At 38.7% G+C, this 15,994-nt stretch overlaps 1 protein-coding gene across 1 annotated transcript; it reads left to right on the top strand.

The window, feature by feature from the left end:
- Positions 1-59: 59 nt before the first annotated feature.
- Positions 60-15,749, top strand: ankrd10a (ankyrin repeat domain 10a). Its single transcript, XM_042404732.1, has 6 exons — positions 60-385; positions 4,517-4,669; positions 5,662-5,753; positions 12,708-12,934; positions 13,228-13,308; positions 13,471-15,749. Exons 1-6 carry the CDS (start codon positions 188-190, stop codon positions 13,875-13,877), a joined length of 1,158 nt encoding a protein of 385 aa, XP_042260666.1. The 5' UTR covers positions 60-187; the 3' UTR covers positions 13,878-15,749.
- The last annotated feature ends 245 nt before the right edge of the window (positions 15,750-15,994 follow it).

The raw sequence follows: 15,994 nt of genomic DNA, 5'->3' as shown, positions 1-15,994 counted from the left end.
TGTGGCTCCGAGTGGTTTTGCCGCCAGCCAGACTCCAGTCCGGGTTTTGTGCTTCTCCGGCCAGCCAGAGCCGGCCTCCTCTTCTTCCTTTGTGTTTGAACTATGATTTGAACCGTGTGTCGTCTGCTCTGTGGGACCGGGAACACCTGAGAGGAACGTTTGTGTCTCCGACTTTCACAGTTTACTCATGTCTGTGGGACTAGAACCAGACTTCTCCGGTGATGAGGTGTTTACCAGCCAGTTTCCCATCCACCGCGCCTGCCGGGACGGAGATGTTGGCGCTTTGGCGTCACTGTTAGAGCAGCTCTCACACCGGGCTCCTCTGACCACTGAGGACTCCTGCTACGGATGGACCCCCATACACTGGGCAGCTCACTATGGACAGGTAGGGATTAAGTTACTAACGCAGATAGATTAAGAGCTTTGCCTAACTAAAAGCAGTCTTCCTAAGGGGTAAAACTCATTTGGGGGGTGTTTTCTATATTGTTCTTACTGTCGTCTTGCATGCAAAACAGTATAACGTTACAGGACTTAATTTAACCACAACTTGAATCACGGCTTCGCTAATTGTTGCCAGAAGAGTTTTCAACCACAACATGGCGGTGGACAGTAGCGACTAGTATGAGCCTTTTTAAAACGTTGATATGTGGTGTAAATGCAGTGTTATTAGTCAAGAAGCCGTATGCAGCATTGAGTCTAGAGTGTTGTGAGTGTGGTTTGCTGCTCAGCGGCTGTAAAACTGTTGGCTGTGTCTGCGCAATAAAGGTCATTTTGGACGGAAAAAAATAAATAAAGTAACGGGTTGCAGCTTTTTCATTGGTTCTAGTGGAGCCAATAGTTATTCAGGCGCCAAAACAGCACTGTAAAACAGGAAACCATACTGTAACCGCTATTAGCTTCAGTTAATGATACAGTAAGCATGGCTGTTAACACGTCCGTACAGCTTTCACTTAAAAATAACACCAACCTAACCGAGTCCAAAACCTATTGTAACCATTTCTGTATAAAATAAACTTATCCCAGTGTGTTTACTGAGAGTTATGTTGGAGGAACAGTAAGGTGTGGGAGTTTTCTGATGATGACACTTGGCCACAAGTTTCTAGTACAAACGCAACATTTTAAAGGAGAGGTTCACAATTTTGTGTCTTAAAACATAGTCTCACTGTAATCATTCCTCCTGTTCATACTGGCTATTAAAAGATCCCCTTCAAATATGCTTTCAATGTAAGTGATGGGGCCAAAATCCACAGTGTGTCCACACAGTCATTATGTGAAAAAATGCATTTAAAAGTTGATCTGAAGCTTATATGAGTCTTCAGCAGTCTGAGTTAGTCATATCAAGTGGATATCTGACACATTTACAGTCTTTTTAGCATTAAATTTCCTCTTTGTGTTTCCTTGGACAGTGTTTCCCTGTTGAGCCGTAGTGGAAGTATAGTAACAAAAAGAGGGACTTTGGCACTAAAAAGACTGTAACGTTGAAAGATGTCAACTTGATTTGACGCTGAAGCTTCATGTTAGCGTCAGGTAAATTTTTAAATATATTTTTTACAGAAGGAGGACTGTGGATTTTGTCCCTTATCACTTACATTATAAGTGCATTATAAAGGGATCTTCAGTATGAACAGGAGGAATGATTATGTCAATGTTCATTTGGACATGTGACTGTTTGAAGTAAGATTTAGGGCATTGGCAGAAATATGATCAGAAACTGAATTTAATATTCAATATGTTCTCTAGAGTATGGCTCTAGAGAGGGCCTTTCACGTTCTTCACGGGTTTCGTGCCCACCGTAGGTTCTCCTACACGCTTGGTGGGGGGCGAGGGGGGTACTCAGTCGGTTGCAATCTGCAATCTCACCACTGGATGCCACTAAATTCTACATACTGGTCCTTTAAATCAGACTTGAGCAATTGCAAACCTTTTCTTTAAGCTTGATATTTTCAGCATTAAAGAAAAGTTTTAAAGTATAATTTTTGAGGTACTTGAACTTAACTCGAGTATTTCCATTTAATGCTACTTTATACTTCCACTCCGCTACATTTCATTTTACTCTACTACATTTATTCCACTGCTATGGTTACCAGTTAATTTTTCATTTTTTTTTTAGATGTGAATATTTGCTGTTTATCCCTGTTATATATGACATAACAACATTTTATCCTTTTAGACAAAACAACCAACTTGAAGACGTCAGGGTCTCTGAGAAATTCTGAATGCCATTTTTTCACATTTTTTTAACATTTCATTGACTAAACATTTAATTGACTAATCGAGAGAATAATAAAAATGAAAATATTTGCTAGTTGTGGCCCAAGTGTGGGGCCATTTTGCATAATGAGTACTTTAACTTTGATACCTAAATTAAATTTCACAACTAATACTTTTGTACCTTTACTAAAGTAAAATTTTGAAGGCTGTCGTCAGTTTACTAATAAACATTAAACACACATATACATAACACAACATATACAAGTATTCACAATAATTGGTTGTTTAGAATAAGTTAATAATATTTCCTTAGTTTAAGAACTTTAATTTAACAAGTTAAACCTTTTTATTTGAGCTCTTTTCCCTTTGACTTTTTTATTGTTTCATGTGAAGGGTAAGTATCTTCTTCCAGTCCTTTTTTCAGATAATTTGAACCTTTAAATTGCCCCTTTTTCAAGAAAAAAACATAAAATAGACCATTCAACTCAAAATATAGGCCTGTGGTAGGCAAATGGTGGCATGTGGGCCAAATCCGGCCCTGCAGCAAAAATATTTGTCCCCCTGATGAAAGTTTTGACTTTCATAGTTTACATCAAAACTTTAACATCATTTTTCACAAATCTACTGTAGATAACAAAATAAACACAAAGCTCCTGTAAATCCCAATTATTGTAATATAACATACTGCCATCATAGGAGGAGAGGCATTAAAACAAAAGATGCACCAAACTATTTAAACAGTGAATGGTGCTGAAATGAAGTCTAATAAACCTACCAGAGTTTAAAGTTTAATGTGTAAATTCCACAACTTTAGCCTATGCAGCTATAACAGATTGTTCTTCACTGGTTGGCAACTGAACAGAAATGGTGTGTTGATACCATTTTCCTCCTCAGATAGTCGTTACTAGTGTTATAAATCTATTTTATTCTTAAATGAATGAAAAGAAATAAAGAAAACATATAGGCTTGTCTTTCCACTGCACTGGTTAACGGCCCTGCAATGAAAAATTCTAAAAAAAACTGTCCTATGGTTGAACCTAATTGCTGATATAGGCTATACAAAGCATAACACTGGTAGTTGTACAATGTTGTACTCCAACAGGATATCCTGTTTCCGTTTCAGTTTAGTATCTCTCAGTTCAATTAAGTCGACTCTGAAAATGAGGAAAAATCCGCAGTCATTCAGTAAGTCAAAGCCTCGCAGTGGGTCCGGAGGCTGGGATGTTTCTTTTTGAATCCTTGTGTGTGTGTGTACAAGCTCCGCATCTGATGTCATGTGTGTGTGCTCCTGTCTCCAGGCCAAACACACAACCATCCAACTTCTTGTCCAATCTGCAGGGTGGAAAAAACTTGATCAGCATGATGGAAATAAAGCTCCTTTTTATCTAAAATCTACAATCTAGTTAATCTACACAAAGTTACTGAATGTTCACAAAAATAACACTTAGAATGTCAGAGAAAAAAGTTTTCTTATTTAAATGAAAAATAGTCTATGATTTTAATATATTTTAGGACTATAGATTATTTATCGCCATGAATTATGTCTTTTTATTAGTTATTTTTCATTAGTGTGTATATATATATATGATATATAGTGTATATATATATATGTATGACTATTGCTCTATTTGTAACCTGGGTTACACAGTGTAACTGGTGGAGGTCGTCATTTTGTGTAAATACATTGGGAAGTTCAGCTGAAGCTAATATGAGAGAGATCCCGTGGGTGTCTTCCAAAGTCTTTTTATTATAAAATTCTCTCAGTTTGTTTCCACATACAGAGTTTGGTTGCTGAGCTACGGTGAAAGGATAATAACTCAAAGGAGTAATATTGCACTAAAAACACAGTAACTTTGGAAGATATCCAAAGTCTGACTGATGACACCTCATACTGACTTCAGCTGAACTTAAAAATGCCTTTTTTTTTACATGGAACAAGACATCTCTTATGTTGCAGCTGTGTTATGCTGGGTGGTCGGTACGAACAAAAGAAATGTCAGCGACTGATTACACTTTCATAACATACGGGCGTTTGAAGTTAGTTTTAAGACAGACTTGAAAAAACATTAACCTAACTAACACATCTGACATTTCAACAACACCTAAGTCTCCTAGTGCTTTATTACACCAGCATCTCTCACCTGCAGGGTCGACCTCATACATTATGGGTGATTTCTTACAACATGAATCAGTGCCCACCAGAAATCTCCTATCAGTATTGTTTAACGGTTCACTAACCTGACCCTCCTGTTGATTTGAGATCCTTTGTTCGCCAACACTAACATCTGTGTCTCTGTACACACAGCTGGAGTGTGTGGTGCACCTTGTGCAGGTGGGTTGTGAGGTGAACACGGTGACCAGCCGCTTTAACCAGACACCGACACACACTGCAGCGTTCGGAGGACATCCTAACTGTGTGGTGTGGCTGACTCAGGCTGGAGCTGACGTCAACAGGCAGGTCAGTCAGATGTTTTAGTGTGTAATCACACTCAACATGTGTCACATCTGGATCTGTTACTGTATTTTTATTATTGAATATCTGATGAAGTTTGAATGGCACCAACACTGTCCACTAGTGTGGTCTTGTGTATGGAAATGGGACCTATGGTAGATCATCTACTAACTTACAATTATACATGTTTATGAGAAGTGCCTTTATCTGCAGGATTACACCATGAACATCTTTTTACACTAAATCAATCTTTGACTGTTTGTCTGTTGGATGCTTGAATAGATTTGTTAGTTCATCTGTCATGTTCGAGTGTTTCTCTCATGGCAGGGTTTCATTTTATCAAAAGATCTGTTTTAGAACTGAATAGCATCTGTGTTTGGTAAATATTACGCTCATTACCTGCTTATTGTGTGACATAGTGGTGTAAATTACATTTGTGAAATGTGCTAAAAAGCCGACTGAAGTAGAAAAGGTCTGATGTCAGGAAATAACAAAGGTAATAACTAGTAAAATGTTCTTCTGACTGTATAGTTTCTGCCTGCATCATGCGTACTGCGTGTGGAGCAGATGACTATATAAAGAAATCCGTCATGAGTTGACATCAGCTTGTCTGGAAAGTAGAAAAAACAGTTGGAAACTGAGTGTTGAGAGCAGTCTGAAGTCTCTCAGGGGTTACTTCCACATACGTTTACCTCATTATTTGGCCATGTTTAATATGAACATCTGACATTGTAACATGTATATTTGACTGAAAATAAGGAAAAGCATAATAGGTCTCCTTTAACTTCAGTAAAGTAATAATTGCACAATGTAGAAAATAATCCATTACAAGTCAAAGTCCTGAATTCACTGTGTTCAGCTTATTTACATTAAAGTATGTAAGTACTAACAGCAATGTGTACTTCTAGTTCCAAAAATAAAAGTACTCATCATGTAATGTTGTGTTTGTAACGGCCTTAAATCTTACCTATATAACAGTGTTTTACATTTAATTCCAGGACTTTGTAGGCGAGGCTCCCATACACAAGGCTGCCAGGTCAGGTAGCTTGGAGTGCATCCAGGTCCTGCTGATAGCAGGTGCCAAACCACAGTAAGTATCCTGCAGTCTGACCTCTGAGCAGCAACTCTGACATGTCCAGTGTGAACCACAGCAACAGAGCTGCTCAGCTGCAGCTGCAAACACACACCCAGCTGCTCCAATCTGCTCCTCACCAGGTTTGATGGAGAATAATCACAGCACATCACAAAAAGAATCTGACGCTGAAGGATAGTATGTCAGTACAGCACACGTCAGTCATCATTCAAATGTCAAACAGCCATGAACTGTTGACACAGTAAAATAGATCATTTGAATATAATATAAATATAATATTGTTAAATGCTGACACATTTCTTAGCGCTGTAGCATTAGTATTGTGTTGCTCTGCTGCTGTGGTGTTTTTTCTGTCTTCATTATGTCTCTGTTAATGTCATATCAGCTGTTTGGCAGGGAACAGGATAGCTGATTTTCATCTCCTAATGATAGAAGCACAATGATATCTGGTGTGTGTTAATGTGGGTTCTCAACCATTAACCAGAACGGTGATTCCTGAAGATTCACTTCCAGATTTCATTTGTGATGATCCAAAGTGTTACTGACATTCTTGTTCGAGAGGTCCTGAAACAAAGGAAACTCCACAGGGAACAGGTGGAATTATCTCTTCAATCTGACTGAATAAATCACTTTAATAAGTCAGATGTTTCATTACCTGTTCCCTTCCAAACCTGCTGATTGAAAATGGATTCATACAACTAGGTCATATTTTATACAGTGATATTAAGTTGTAGTTTAGTTGGACAGTTATTTGTTCATGTTGTATTTTCTTTAACAGCTTCACAGGTAAAATACTGTACTTACTCATATGTTATATATGATATTGGAATGAGAGGGTAGACATTATGCAAAGGCAGAAAAGCTCATGTGTTTCTGTTTACTTGTGGCACACTGACGGAAATTTATTGAGATTCCAGGATTTCACTCGGTGAGAAATTATAACTTCAAAATATGTGTAAAATCTCTGATGTTTCTTCTCATTTTGAAGCATTTATAAACCTCAAACACTGACCATGTCTCAGAGTGTTTTAGGTGAGATTTATTGTTTGTGATGTTCTTCTGCAGTTTAGTGTTACAAAAATGATTTAGAGTTTTAAAAAAAATGGGAAAACAAGAACTCTAACAATGTCATTAAAATGGAAAAAGTGAATGCATTCATTTGGAACGGTGTTCATGTCAGCTGTATTTACAACGTGTTTGGTTTCTGGGTGTAGGGGAAACAATTTTGATTTCTCTTGAAAATCAGACACTGCTGCACAGCAAAATTGACCCCATCCAATAACGGCAAGAAAAAAGAGACATTAATATTGTGTTTCGTCTCTGTTTGTTCCTGTTTTGTTCATGTGTTGTTTGTTTGACTAAAATGTGTCCATCGTATCGTATACCTGGTCAGATTCTTAGGCTTATTTGCTTATTCTTGGTTTGGATATTTTGTAGGTTAAATTATAGTTTTGAAGCGTATGGCGCAATTGCATTTAGGGTGTGTCCAAATCCACCTATGCTATTTTAACAGCAGAAAAATGGTTGCTGCACCAGGCGCATGGTTCAGAGGGGTTGTCCATAGTCTCTTAATTAATCATAGGTGTGTTTTGGGCGTAACATGCAATAAACCAGAGTGTCATCGCCCATTCCCTTTAAGAGCCAGTCAGTTCAGTAATGGAGTAACAGGTCAAATCAGCAGAGTTTTAATTGCTGAAAGTATTGAAACCTGATCACTGTAATCTCAAAAATGTTAAAGAATATTTGTTAAATCATTAATTTTAAACATGTAAAAAATCATCAACACAGTTATCAGGACTTGATCAGCACCAAAGTTCTGATCCTGCTGCTGGAAGCAGCTAGAAGCTGTACAGATTTATTTCCTCATTTATTTCCTCATGTGTTCCTCATGTCATCATGTATTGATGCAGCAGGAAAGTCGATCTGTGTCTGATCTGTTGTTGTTTGTCTGTTTAAATACCTACGTGTATTGCCACGATTTGGTCAAATAATTAAACAATTTAATCCCTAATTACTGCGATTAGTTAATTCTGATAAATATTATGACTAAGCATTATGACATGTATTTTTTAAAATATGCTGATATACATAATAATATTCTTTCACATTGTAATCCTTTTATTTGTAATCTTTTGCATGTTTGTGTGCTGCTGTGCGTCCTGTGTGTGTAACAAGCAGAGTGTATGTTGTGCAGCCGCCTGTGTAGCTGCATATTACTGTCTTGATAAAGCTCCTTAAAATAACAGTCAAACATTTCACCATTGACTTCAGTCCAGGTTTTTGTTGGTCAATTGTGCAATCGCTCTCTGCGGCCCCAAGATAGCAATGCACCAACAATGCGCCTGACCACAACTTAAGAGCAACACCCATGGGCGCAAGTGCCTCTGCTATTTTAACAACGTGGGCGCTGGACAGGAAAATGACAACTGCGTCGGTCTTATGCTCGTGTCAATATTCTTAATGTTTCTTGGTGTGTCCATTGTGTAACCACTTTGGTTCAGACTGAAATATATCAACAATTCTTGTACAGACTTTCATAGTGGCCAGAGGATGAATCTTACTCATCCTGATGATCCTCTCACTTTTCCTCTTTTCACCATCATCAGGTCACTTTTTAAAATTTGAACAATGCTTTGGTTTATGACTAAATGCCTACAAAACTACTGACATTCCCAGCAGCCTCAGCTGTACTTTGTGTTTATTGTAGATCAGACTAGAGACTAACTGGTGAACACAGAGGTCCACTCAACCTACATATATCCACCATCATCATTTCATATGTGATTATATGTCAGATGGCTTTTTGCTTTTTCTGCTGCCCTCAGGTGGTTAAAAAAATGAATGCAGCTCTAATATTTAACTACACTGATATCTCTTTTTTTCACATGAACATCACTTGAGTGCAGTTGGTTTTGGATCTCACTTCAAGAGAAATCAAATGAGTGTGGTTTGAGTCAGTTTGTGTTAGTGTCAGTAAATCCACATCATGAGCTTTTCAGCCTCGGGGTGTTTCAGTCAACAAGGGTGTGTAGAAACTTGTACTATCTGTTTACTTTCAATTTGACACTGTTTAATTGGTCCTGTGTTACAGTTGTGAAGTACATATTCAGATTTGCTTGTTGGATCATGTGCTTTGATGTAAAGAAAGGATAACCACTGTGCTGGCAGAGACAAACCCCCTGCACGTTTTGATGTTTTCCAGCTATTGAATATAAACATGATTTTTCTCGAGTAATCCCAGAAAGGGGGAGCAATCCAAATAGGCACTGCAGAATCTGCCACACGTGCATCAGCGAGCATCTTACAGTTGTGGCAATGAGTGTTCACTATCGCTTCCTACAGTTTCTGCAACTGGCAAACTGGCGAGGTATTTCCTGCAGTGATTGGTTTCAATGCAAAGAAAACACTTGATGATGATGATAGTCATGTCTAGACCTGCATGCTTAGCTTACAACTAACTGTTATTGTGCTGACATTCAAACCACTGTGCTAACTAACTGTAAACTGCCTCAGGAACTACTGTAGAAATCACAGGAAGCTCAGTCTCAGCTGGAAGCTTATTCTGTTGTATTAATGGGTGAAATAATCAAAGCATGTCAGGAGCTGAATGAAATGAAATGCTTCCTTCAACAGGTTCTTTACTGAATGACAACCTTTATGACGGTTAATACACAGGCTTAGATTTAGTTAAGTGATGACATGTTGATACCGTGTAGGTAGGAACTCTACTTACTGTAGAGGAAAAGTGAACATGGAAGTTCATTTTTGACAATGTGGCAAAATAATCAAACTCAAAGGTCTGCTTACTACCTTTTTCAGGAGCTTTTATCTGCATCTCACAACACAGTGAATGGTAAACGGAGCTGGCTCGGGCGTCGTCACATGAACTAACTGTCAATCAATCAAACCTTATTTGTGTATTATCTTCGGTACAGGTTAGTCACTGATGACTGACAAGCTGATAATAAGACAGAACAAACATAGACAGTAAACACTATTTGAGACTAATGTACATGAGAAATAACAATTATAAAAATGTAATAAAATTAAATGGGCTATCAAAATAATAAAGTGGATTGAAATAAAAAAGTAGATAAAATAGATGAGAGGGAAAATAATGTAAAATTCTACAACATAAATACAATAAAAGAAGTGAATGAAATAAAGTAGATAAAGTTTGGTTCTAAATCAAAAGCTAGGCTGAAGAGGTAGGTTTTAAGTTCAGGTTTAAAGACATCTGTGATAACTGTGACCTTCAGGGGAAACGTTCACCTTTTTCCATCGGCACTTTTGGCTCCACTGAGTCAAACCATGCCGTGTTGATTTCCATTTCCATCAGTTTAAACGTGCCAAGTTTAAGAGATTGACCATCTCTGAAGTCAGGTCAAAGCATGTCTGACCTTCCTCCAAACAGGTTATAGGCTTCATAATCCAGACAGCAGCTACTTCAGACCATCTACCTGAAACCCTTCTCCTCTCACTTAGTATATAGTTTAAACTCTCTCTCTGCACTCACTGTACTTACAAACTCCATAACTATTATTTAATAACAGCCTTGAACATTTCATCATTGAGTGTGGTGATGGTTAATGCAGAGAGTCTTTTATCACTACACACTATTAGTTAGTGATGCTGTGTAACACAGAGGTGCAGGTGGTAGAGGTTAACATTCATGTGTATTATTTAGTCACTGTTAAAGTCATCTTCCACACAAAATCATAGTAGAGTATGAGAGATTCTCCTCCAGGCATAAAGTGGTTGAAACTGGCTTTAGTTTGCTTCCTCATGAGGAACTGTGGCCATGTTTATGACTCTGTTAACCATTTACTATTGACCTTTAATACACATTTTATATATGAGCAATATACTTCAGGCATTCAGTATATATTTCATATATGTAATTTGCATATAATTTGCAAAAACTGCAGTAGATGAAGCAGATTACTCAAACAAGGGCACACAGTACAGCATTGTTCTGTTCATCATTGTAACACACACACACACACACATGTTAATGTGATGGTTAGATAAGGAAAATGATTTCTGCTTTCCCTCTGAAATTGTCCACCATCAATATATGAAGGAAATAAATAGAAGTGGCCATCAGATATATTTTGATACAAACATCCAGAGAGAATGATGATGTTTTGTGTCTCTTACACATTGGTATCACAATGTACATGACGGCTAGAAACAGGCTGTCTGCAACAGATCTTAAATGCTCGCTCCCACCTCCATTCTGACTTATTGTTATGATTGGGGAGCAGATATTCTACATGGGGGGGTTTGGAGACTTCTGCTTACTCCTGGCTGGAATGGTAATCTTATAGTTGTGTATTTAAAAAAAAAGACAGTACATCACTAGCAGCAAGTGACATACAAATGAGACATCAGTATTATAATGACTTAAAATGTTGCATGAGGGCATTTTTAATACCAGCTTCTTGTGCTGCCACTCCCTGGTCACTCACTGCAGCACATCACCACACCACTGTTAGACCCACTCTGAACAAGTGGGTGATGCTGCAGTACTCTGACGTCAGTGCCAGCCTCCACAAAGCTACCGCCACTGATTTCGGCACATTTACACACACATAAGAAAAGTATGTGGTGCTGCTGTCTTGGCCAGGACAGCCTGTAAAAGTGAATTTCATCTCAGTGAGGCCCTCTCCTGGTTAAATAAATCAATACTTCATAACTTATACAGCATCCTCTCAGCCAACTCCATGACAACTGAGCAAACTCTGTGTGCTGCTGAAGACTGTGAGATGCGATAGAAAGCTCCAGAAAAACGACTTGTTGTAATTCTATATTTTTGCTATTCCCATAAAATCCCATGTTCAGACCCAAAGCAAAGCCTGATACATCTTATTCCTCTGTGTCATAGAGCTCCAACACAGCAATGACTCACACTGTTCATCATCATAAACACAAACACACAAACACAACCAGAAATACTCACAACAACACCAAAGTTGGATTAATCCACTGCTGAAAATAGTCCCCACAGATTTCCTCCTGTTTGAGTAATGTTTATTAAAAACAGTCACCAGCTGTTTTAGGAAATTACTGAACCATTTAAAAACAATCAAACTATATTTGTGAGTTGTTTGGAAAGATTTTTGTCTCCATTAGGAACCAGTGGACTTGTTTTTGGTCTTTTCATGGGATTTGTTGACAATTTTAAAATTCTGTCAGCCATCCCCCCAAATTCCAGTTGAACAGCTTATAATCTAACAATACTTTGTTAAACTCAGCATGTAATTGAGTAACTAAAACTTATACAACATTAAAATGAAACATCTTCATTTGTTGTTTCTTCTTATATTGTATTGTTTTGTATTGAGGAAGACAGTTAATATCAGATTTTAATCAATTCAGAACCTGTTAGGAAACATTTCATTTGATGTCAGATGTTATGTAAATGTACGGGGAGTTAAACTGATATCTGAGTTAGATTCATGGTAATACCACTGTGATCTGTAAATGATATATTATTCTTACATTTATTTAATTAAATGTGTTTAATACATTTGTAGCTTTTGTTCATAAACATTTTAAATCACAAAATATTGAATTTTTGAAGATATTTTAAATAGTAAAATGAATTGTATTGATATTTTCTAATGTAATCAATATGAAGCCTTCATTCTACTGATTCTATTATCACTATTAAGATGTAAGATTTTAGTCATTAAATGTGAGTAAAGTTAGATTGTGTTGCAGGGGGAGATTATCATAACCACAACTCTACATTTTGACAATAAACAACAAACAAAACTGATTTGATTTGATGAGTCATGATTATCTCCCACTGTAATATTCAAACTGAGAGCGAGTGTAAGCCTTCACCCAGTCATTAGTGCAGCTTCAGATAGAGACAAACTGTTTTGATGACATATTGTGGAAGTTGAACAGCAGAGCACGTGCTCACTCTTCCTTCTCGTTCAGTTTAAGGAATGCCAGCGGGCAGACAGCAGCAGACCTGGCCCAAGCTCACGGCTTCCACGACTGCTCTCACTTCATCTCCAACGCCCACAAGCACCTGCTGCAACTAAGCGGACTCCACGTGAACGGAGTGCAGAACGGAAACGGTCAGGGCCTGCTCAGCAAAGCAGCCAGCAGGAAGAGGCTGCTGACCGCCACTGAGGCTGGTCACATGAAGAAGGCCAAGAGAGGTAACGGAGAGCAAGTAGTCGTCTTTTTCTAAGCATATTAGTAGTTAAAAGATCAATGTGTGAAGTGAGGTTGCAGATTGAAACCAACTAACCAAACCAACCAAAAGAATCAAATTATGTTGATTTTAAATTTTCCAACTTGTGGCCATAAACAGGAAGCCCCCCCGACAATAAATGATTCATTTCTTTTTAAAAGGCTGTAATTAACCACTCAACATCATCATCATCACACCTGTATGATGATTTCCATCTACATTCCTTAATGATTTGTTTCCATCATCTCTGTGTTGCAGATGTGTTGCTGCAGATGCAGAGCAGTGTAGGTGAGGAGCTGGACAGCATGAACATGGAGTCTGCACAGGAGCTCAGCTCAGGTGAGACCAGAGGGTCATGTGATATTTAGGATTCATTTTTCTGATAGCTTCCGTGCAATACAGTGTCAGACCACACAGAAAGCATGCGATGGATAACTTAGCAGAAGTGTCACATGTTGTGTACATGAGGAGATTTACTTTGAAACTTTTTAAACCCGGCAGATGTCGACACCAAAGCCGTCACCAACAGTTATCACCACACGCTACCAGCTGCCGACCAGGATCACAGCGCACCGATGCAAAGCTTCTCCACACATGACAAAGCGTCCTGCCCTCCAGCCAATCAGCAGCCAGCAGCCGCGTCCGGTCAGCGCGCTTCAGCCGACATGTGCGGCTCCCTCCACATGACCGGGAGCCCCAGCAGCTGCGTGTCCCACCGGCCGGCCTGGTGGGGGCTGATGGGGGCCGACTGCGGGGACTTCCTGCATTACGGACACTACCACGGCTTCGGAGACACCGCCGAGGAGCTGACCGACAGCAGCCGCCTGGAGTACAAGAGCAGCATCCAGGCGGAGCAGAGGTACAACCAGGCGGTGGCCAGCAGCATCCACCTGTACCACGGCTCATAAAGACGAGGATGGAGCCTCACAGCCGGCCTCATGGACACATGCAACAAGTCTGTCCACCTGCATGTTGCTTTTAAAGGAACAGTCTGACATTTTCTGTCAAATCTAGAGTCACTACTATGGAGATCCAGGACATGTTTATTCTTGTTTGACTCATCTTAACTCAAAAGTCCACTTACTAGTGTTTGAGCTTTCAACCGCATCTCATGGTCTTCATCAGCACATGGAGCTGGCTGGAATCTGAACGGAGACCAACGTTACAGTCACACACCCCCGACCCCATATTCCATCTCGTAGCTTAGCTTCACTTTACGCCTCAAAATCTTCTGAATCTTAATTACACAGTGACTGTTCATTTATTGGACAGATATTTATGGTTCTACTTCTCTCACACAGCAGTTGTGTCCCAACTTCACACCTCATACTAACTGTATACAGTATGTGCTGTATATTCATTGCAATAATTTCTAGTATTCTGCAGTTTGTTTAACACAGTTTACAGTTGTATACTAACAGGAAATAATGCACCAGTCCAACCACAACAGTGGAACGTCTGTCAGTGAGAGAGCAAATATTCAACACTAGATGTTTTTTACTAAACATTTTGAGTTTACTTCATTTTCTGACATTTCCAGTGTGTCCAGTTCATTTCTCTAAAGTCCCGTCATTTGCACACATCTAGAGTTCTGAGGTTTAGTGGATGAATCGATTAGTCAATCAAGAGAAAATAACTTGGCAACAGTTTTGATAAAGGAATAAGGGTTTGTTATTTTTAATTTTGCTGGTTGCATGGACTTGAAGCTTTTCTGTGTCATACGTGACAGTAAACTGAATATATGTTGATAGTACAAAACAACATTTAAAGGGCTTTAAGCAATTCTGATGGACATCATTCACTACTTTCTGACATATTATAGACAAAATGATTCATTGAGAAAATCATCTGCAGATGAATGTCTCTTCTTGGGTATAGTGGTGACGAGCTTACATAAAGATACAGTATTTAAATCTCATTGCCACATTTGATGGAGCTAGGCTAGCAGTTTCCCTCTGCTTGCAGTCTTTGTGCTAAGCTAAGCTAACCGTGTGTCAGACTATTAGAAGCACAGAAATAAAATGATATTTACTTATATTGTTTGGATAAAAAAAGGTCAAGGTCTACTTATGAGGTTATTCTGGAGCTTTGGACCACAGCTCATGGTCTTCATCAGCAGATGGAGTTTTGTCAGTTGTCATGGAGATGGCTGATATCAAAATAGGTTGACCTTGTTATCCGACTCTCAACATGTCAGACTGCTCCTTTAAAGCCTTTTTTTTTTTTCAACTTAAGATCACACGTACATTTATTTCCTGCAATGTATTTCTGTATTTAGAACATTTATCTTCATTCAGTTAGTGCTGCCGTTGACTGGATCGTACTTCAAGGGCTGTGAGGTTTGTGTTTGTGTGTGTGTGTAGCTGTTGGTGTGTGTTGTGTGCTGATCTGCCGTCCTTCAGCAGGGAGGAACAAGAAAACTGAAAACTCCTTGCTAGCCTTGATCTACCAAAGGGAATATAGTATGATTGATTAGTGTTTTTGTTGCTTTTCTCAATTGAAATCATTTGTTATTTATGTGTTAGAGCAGATGAATGTTATTAGTCCTGGCTGTTGTGTAACTTTATAAAGTATATTGTAGGCTTTTTTAGGACTCTTTGTACAGTATGCTGAAAACATGTCTCTTTTTCTAAACACTATGTCAGCTGTTTGGGAATGTGCACTGTGTGCCAAAGACTGACTTACACCAGGCACTGCTGCATCTGACCACTGATTGTATACTATACCATGTTCTGGGTCTGCCTCTTTTCCTATTAAAACACATTTTGCAGTTTCATAAATATGCTACAATGTGCAGTGTCGTTGATTTAGTAATGTTGTGAGGGATGTTATCAATTTAGATGTCAAGGTTTTGGTCAAACTGCCTCCAGGAAGGACATCTAGACCTGACAAGAGACAACATGGTTCAGTATGTCAGTATTGTTCACACAGTGTAGCTGATAACGCCGCTAGCTAAAGGTTTAGAGTCTGATTGTAACTCTAGAATGATCTCTGCTGCTCAGAGAAGCTTTCTAACCACAAGAAA

This window comes from Thunnus maccoyii, chromosome 24 (genome assembly GCF_910596095.1).
Source record: "Thunnus maccoyii chromosome 24, fThuMac1.1, whole genome shotgun sequence".
NCBI lineage: Eukaryota > Metazoa > Chordata > Actinopteri > Scombriformes > Scombridae > Thunnus > Thunnus maccoyii.
Note: the sequence above shows the minus strand (reverse complement) of the source record. Positions and strands in the feature narration are given on the sequence as shown.

Excerpts from the sequence above, each read along its gene's own strand:
- ankrd10a (XM_042404732.1), top strand. The coding sequence starts at position 188 with ATGTCTGTGGGACTAGAACCAGACTTCTCCGGTGATGAGGTGTTTACC. Across the intron at positions 4,670-5,661 it reads GAGCTGACGTCAACAGGCAG|GACTTTGTAGGCGAGGCTCC; the intron begins GTCAGTCAGATG and ends ATTTAATTCCAG. Across the intron at positions 13,309-13,470 it reads TGCACAGGAGCTCAGCTCAG|ATGTCGACACCAAAGCCGTC; the intron begins GTGAGACCAGAG and ends TAAACCCGGCAG.